At 29.4% G+C, this 6,710-nt stretch overlaps 1 protein-coding gene across 1 annotated transcript; it reads right to left on the bottom strand.

Moving 5' to 3' along the window:
* Positions 1 to 320: 320 nt before the first annotated feature.
* LOC117927243 lies at positions 321 to 3,851 on the bottom strand. The gene is made up of 3 exons (XM_034846698.1): positions 3,591 to 3,851; positions 2,768 to 2,956; positions 321 to 807 (listed from the first exon to the last, which is right to left on the bottom strand). The coding sequence occupies exons 1-3, from the start codon at positions 3,654 to 3,656 to the stop codon at positions 598 to 600; spliced, it is 465 nt and encodes a 154-aa protein (XP_034702589.1). The 5' UTR covers positions 3,657 to 3,851; the 3' UTR covers positions 321 to 597.
* Positions 3,852 to 6,710: the final 2,859 nt, after the last annotated feature.

Genomic DNA, 6,710 nt, shown 5'->3' with positions numbered 1-6,710 from the left:
AGGGGAAAGTTCTTGATGCTATACAAGTATGAACTCCTCTTAACCTTGTAGACGTGTTTTAAAGTGTGAGGATCCTTTTGGATCCAAAGCGAACAATATCTACACGGTTGGGAACAGATCGTTACAAATGGTATCATAAATTATTTTATCATAAACACCAACAACCATACCTTAGCACTTAGCATGCAATGAGGTTCTTCATGATAACTTTGGGACTTGGAATGAATTCAACCTCTAAAATAATACATTGAATATACATATATACAAGGCATTCATTCAGAAATACATACTTTCTAGGATCTTTAGGATTACATTGAGACTTAGAATGAATTCAACCTTTGAAATTTCATTAAGGCTCTTCATAATAAATTGGGATTTAGAATGAATTCAACCTTTGAAATGATACATTGAATTTACATATACAAGGTACTCATTCATAAATACATATTTCCAAGTAATTTATTGAAAAAGGGATATAATGAAAATAAAAAGATTTAAAACAAAAAGATGAGAGAGAGAGAGAGACATAACGCAACTTTATATGGAAATTGTTACAAACATCTTCCAGCTGTGAACAGGTAACAGGTACCAAGTTGTCTAGATCCCAGATGAATTACATTCTTCAAGAAGGTTAAGGAGATTGTGTTCAGGGGCACTAAGAGATGGTAGAATCAGACGATTGGATTGGGGTGGCCTTGGTGGTTTACCGGCAGCTTCAGATTCAAGGAAGTTGCCTTCCTTCATAACTGATAGGTCAGACCTTCTGCGTACACTCGCTGACACTCGCTCCTTCCATATTCTACCATCCTGATGATTCGGGGAATTTCAAAATATAGAGGATTTAGTGATCTGGATTACTAAGAGAACAAAGAAGCATCAAGAACCAAAAAACCGCACTGATTTTAAACCATCTTGCATCATATTCTCCACAATCAAGAAGCTATTTGAGTGACTAAGAAAACAAATTATCATTTATCCTGACATTTATATTCTCAAAAGGTCTTAGTATGTGGTTTCACAGAAGGCACTACATGCCTGGTATGATCAACATGTTCACGACAAACAGCTACTTGGAATATTCAGATAACCTTCTCCTCCAATCAGCTTAAGGATGCTCATATGCTTATCTTTCTTGCTGTGCTGAACTGGTATAACTATCATAACCAGACACTCTACCTATTGATATTGATACATCCTTCCGGCTGCACCTCCAAGAATTAAGTGTTGTAGTGGTCATATGATATTAAATCTCTCTCCTGTTCTCACTTGGTTACTTTGCTCATCTCTTCCTCTGATCCAATCCTGAGAATTTTCTTGTTACATATTTTCCAATAATAAATTAGGCCTACATGCCCTATGATTAACTTGTTATAAACTGATTAAGATGCTCTAACACTCAGCCAAGTTTGTGAAAAAAACCTAAGTTCAAAGTGCCTTCATCTTCCAGCTAATGTTAATCTATCATTTTCACTTTTATCTTCTTTCGTATGCTTTATCTTATTCATTTCAATATGAATTTTCAATTAAGGTATTGGAGATCTTTAGCAGCTGAAAGTTGACAAGTTTGTTCTGACATCCTCAAAATAGAGATGCACCATCCCATTGCATTTAACTACCATCAAATTATTTTGGCAAGAGCTACAACTGGTGACCTAATCATGTCAAAAACTAGCAGTGTCCACCAATGAATAATTTGGTATGGATACAGTTTTAAGTGAGAGAATTTCCTTGATAAAGTTTCAGCTAGGAAATGGCATGCTAGATGGACAAAAAGCAGGATATTTCATGGCCAGTAACTCTGAGATGGTTTGTTCTAGCCAGGGAATGAGCCCTGAAGCTAAAAAAAATGACAAACCCAATCACGATAAGCAGGTTAACATTAAGTATTTATCTATTGATTTTTGGTAACCCTAGGCAACTAAAACTAACTACAAATAGATATAATCATGCTCTGTACACCTTGTGGTTTAAATTTTTAAACCAATATCATTAGTGCTTCTTTTACTAATTTTTCTTTTTTTTGGTAATTTTAAGAATATTTTCTAATTTTAATATTTACATTCTTATTTCTTATTGCAATAACCTTTAATGGGATAACTTTCTGGCATAACAAGAATATAAATACAAAACCTATAAATCTATAAACAGACAACCTAAGTTAAGTTTTTCTACCGGCAAAAATATAAAATTGTAACTAGGGAAAAGAAATGGAAGAAGCACAAAAAAAAGAGGGGGAGGGGTGGGGGGGAAGAACACCCATTCACCCATATGTAGCAGCAACATGAAATATTGTTCACTACATTGTGTCATAAGTTTTAAAAATGCATTACTTACTAGTTAGTCTTAAGCATAATTTTGAACCATCAAGAGCAGAGAGAAACTACAGTTTGATAACTTGTCTTAAGATACTAGTTCCACTGTCATTTATAAAAAGTGTACAGAATAAATTATAAACTCATTAATTTCAGTATTGTTAACATATGATTCACACACACATATCAATGTCTTCTTGTTTCCGTATCAAAGATAAGTTTGAACATTGTGTCACATCCATCAAGTAGAGGACTCAAAAAACAACGAAATCAACTTATCCAACACTAAAATTTAAGAAGACGTGTTTTTTCCTCAAGCACCAAATTCCTTCAAAAGAAATATATATATATGTATTTGTGTTTCTATGCCCTCCAAATAGTGGATTGACAGGAAGAAAAACATGGATAGTTATGAAAATTTGATTCAAAAATAGCAAACAGGGTTTGAAGCTCACATTAAGAATTGAGGGTTCAGGTAGTGGACATTGAACTGGTCGATCATTATCAAGAGGTTCTGTTGGGTGTTCAACTGGCTTAAACTCCGCTGCAACTTCAATCCCATGAGGAGCAACAGCAGCAGCTACAGCCACAGCATTAGCTGCACCAGTAACCTCAGAATTTGAGGGCAACACTTCTCTCTCATCCTGCAACACATGAAGCAACTCCTTGAGCAATAATAACTACATGTCAATACTAATCTCTATTGACAGACGAAATTCTTCCTGCAAAGCACAAATCTGAAGTATCAATTGACTTTCTCTGAATACAAACAATGATGGCCATCTTATATATTCAGTCAAAGAACACCAATCGATTTTAGCAACCTTATTTGATTATCACAGATTCAATTATCAAGAAGATCCATGACTCTAACACTGACCTTACCATAAACCCACTAAATGATCATACAAACATATAATAAGAGGTTCCAAAAAAGCATCCACCAGTGAAATAGAAAAAAACCCATCTAGAAATTCCTAAAATTAATCACAAACCAAGACAAAAGGGATCAGGTACTCTAGCTAAAAGACTCAATCCATATTTCATACAAAACCAGGACAGCTTGATCAAGTTCCAGGATCAGATCATTAACAAACTGAACAATCCAAGACTAAATCAAACCCAATCTCACAAAACCTAGTACCAAAAATGAAGAGGTCAACCCAAAAAAATCAACAACCAAAAGAGAAAAAGAAAATCCACAGCATCACATAACATGGACTAAAAAATTCAAATCAACAACCAAACTTTTGAGGGGGAAAAAAAACAGGGGCTTACAAGAGCACTTTGGGTTCTTCGATGGGAAGCTCTGCTGACAGAAAATCTTGAGAAAATGCCCACCATTTTGTCGTGAGGGGGAAGATTTCAGTATCGTTCACAAAGAAAAGAAAAAGGATGATGCCTGTAATCCGGGTTTTGTTGCTTTGCCTCGGTTGAGTGTCGGGAGTGCAGACGATAAGGTGGCTTGATTCGGTGGGTTTGGTATTTAGATTCTGAGTGTCTCAGCTCTCCATGTGCTAGCGTTTATAATTTCGGAGCATTAATAATTATAGCTTAGGAGTCCTCGAGTAAAAGGAAAAAAAATCTGTGAATTCAATAGAGAGAGGAAAATGAAAAAAAAGCTGTGATGACTACGTCACCCGCACAGGGCCGATTGGTACTTTGTGGTTGTGAATCCGACACTTGGGAAAGGCTGATGCCCAATTTTCAGTTTTACCGTAATGGATTTTTTTTCCTTTTTTTTTTTTTTTAAGTTTTAAATAAAAGAAATTTTATTTATTATAAATATTTTATTACATGGTTAGTCCCGTGATATAATAAATTGTTAGTATCCGAGAATAACATGTCCTAAAATATAAGATAAAAGATAAGATGTATTATTTATTTTTTTATAAGATATATTCGTTTTTTTATATGTTTTTATCATAAATTTATTTTTATTTTTTAATTTTTATATATCATTTTACAAAGTAAATTTTTTTTATTATAAATTAAATTTATTTTTAAATATTTATAAAATAATATTAATATATGTATTATTTAATATATATATATATATATTATTTTTGTATATTAAATAACATAATATACAAAAAATTATTTATAAAATTTAAATATTTTAATCATAAATATTATTAAAAAGTAAAAAAACTTTAATAAATGTTAAGAAAATATAATATGGATTTAAAAATGCTTTAAAAAAATAAAATAATAACATCTCATGTTTTTTAAAAAATATGAATATATTTGGTTGTGTGATTAAAAAACAGTTTCCTATTTTTAAAAATAAAAAATTATTTTTAAAAATTTATAAAAGTATTTTATCATTATTGTTTTTAAAAATAAAGTAAAATAGAGAAACAACTTTTAAAGAACAAGAGAAATTGTTTTCACCAATTTTTTAAAACAAAATGAAAACATAGAAAAATTAAAAAAAAAAAAACCATAAAAAACAAATAAAAATGAATATAGTATCATTCTTTTTCTCTTTTTGTCATCTAATACTAATACCGAAAATCGTTTTTTTAATTTTTTTTCCTAAAATTTTTTATTAAACAAATAAATTCTAAATCAGACTATATTTGATAAATAAAAATTATTTTAAAAAATAAATTATTCAAACAAGTGTTTTGTTTTTTTATCTTTTAAAAACAATCACCAAATACCTTCACTTTTATAAAACACTCAAAAACAGTTTTTTGTTCTTGAATTTAAAAACAATTTTTTAAAACAAGATTTACAAAACATGACCAAACAAGTCCTAAATTATTTTTCAAAGCAAATTCTTAAAAAGCTATTTTCATTTAAAATTTTATAAAATATATTTTTTGAGTTATTAAATTATTTTCTGTTCATTGTAAAAAAAAAAAAAGAATTGTTTTTAAAAAATGCCATAATTGGTGTGATTTTAAAACTAAAACATGGTGGACTCTGACTCTGAATTCAGTGGGAAACAAGTTCCTGCTTTTTTATTTTGAAAGGGAGGGATCACATGGCATTAAATAAGAACATTAAAATATGTTGCCAATTGTACACGTCTAATATTCAAATTTTCCTCCATTTATCATTTTACAACAACCTCAACCACTGCTACTAAATTCTGTCCGTATCATCCGCCTGTCAGTCTTACGTTGCCATGTTCGAAACTTTATTTTTGTATAAGGAATGTCATGTAATAACTTTTACTTTTCACTTTCAAAATATTTTTCATTTTTTGAATTTTTTTTTTCCCTCTTTCTCCATTTTACACCACTTTTGACCTTTTATTTTTATTTTATTTTTTAAATATGTCAACTACACATGAGTCCATATAAGTGCATTTTTCCTAAGTCTTTTGTATAAAAGTTCACAAATGATACTTAAATATTTGAAATAATCATAAACATAATTTAAACAACTTAAAAATCTTTACAATTTTTTTTTTTATCTTTTATTTATCAGGAAATTTGTTAGCAAATTACATTGACCTTTGAATCGGTTTTGTTTTTCCTTGAAAATTTTCATGTTCTAAAAGTTTAATCTTTATTTGAAATAATTTCATTTTTTTTAGCATACACATGTCATTCCAGTTGCTTTAATTACGTTGAAAAACTTCTTTAAATGAACAAAATGTTTTTTTAATGAATCATAAAATACTAAAATATCATCAATACATACAATTATGAATTAAAAATGAGGGTTAAAAATGTCATTCATAATATTTTGAAATTTAAAAGGGTCATTTTTAATACCAAAAGGCATGACATTCCATTCATAATGACCAAAAGGGATTGTAAAAGCAGTTTTGTATCTATCTTTCTCTTTAATTTAAACTTGCCAAAATCCTAATTTCATATCAAATTTTGAATAAATTATAGCACTGTGAAGTCTTTTGAATAAATCTTGCTTATTAGGAATAAGGTATCTTATCCATTATAACACTTTATTTAAAGGTTTATAATTAATGACTAATATGGGCGCAACTCTTTCTAGTTCAACAACATTTTGAACATAAAAAGCGGCACAATAAGGAGATTTTGAGGGTCTTATTAATTTCTTCTTTATTAATGAATCAATTTCTTGTTTATAATATTCTAAAAATTTTCAATTCATTTGAATAGGTTTAGCTTTAGTGGGAATTTTAGACTCATCAAAATTTTGAATGTAAGGTAAACTTATTTCATGTTTCTTTCTAGACCAAAAAGCATTTGGAAGATTAGAACAAATTTATTTTTGAAAAGTATTTTGAATTTCTTTTATTCTTTTTTTGAATTTTATCTTCTAGAAGTTGTTCTTCTACTTTCTTATATTGAATTTCTTTTGATAGAAAATTTATATGAGCTTGTTTTCCTTGAATTAAATTTATCCTTTTATTTATTGAATCACTTTGGACTTGATGTATTTCCTTTTTTGTTAATG

Source organism: Vitis riparia, chromosome 2, assembly GCF_004353265.1.
Source record: "Vitis riparia cultivar Riparia Gloire de Montpellier isolate 1030 chromosome 2, EGFV_Vit.rip_1.0, whole genome shotgun sequence".
NCBI classification, from domain to species: Eukaryota; Viridiplantae; Streptophyta; class Magnoliopsida; order Vitales; family Vitaceae; genus Vitis; species Vitis riparia.
This window is presented reverse-complemented; position numbering and strand designations above follow the sequence as displayed.

Excerpts from the sequence above, each read along its gene's own strand:
- LOC117927243 (XM_034846698.1), bottom strand. The coding sequence starts at position 3,656 with ATGGTGGGCATTTTCTCAAGATTTTCTGTCAGCAGAGCTTCCCATCGA. Across the intron at positions 2,957-3,590 it reads GAAGAACCCAAAGTGCTCTT|GATGAGAGAGAAGTGTTGCC; the intron begins GTAAGCCCCTGT and ends CATGTGTTGCAG. Across the intron at positions 808-2,767 it reads CTGAACCCTCAATTCTTAAT|GATGGTAGAATATGGAAGGA; the intron begins GTGAGCTTCAAA and ends CCGAATCATCAG.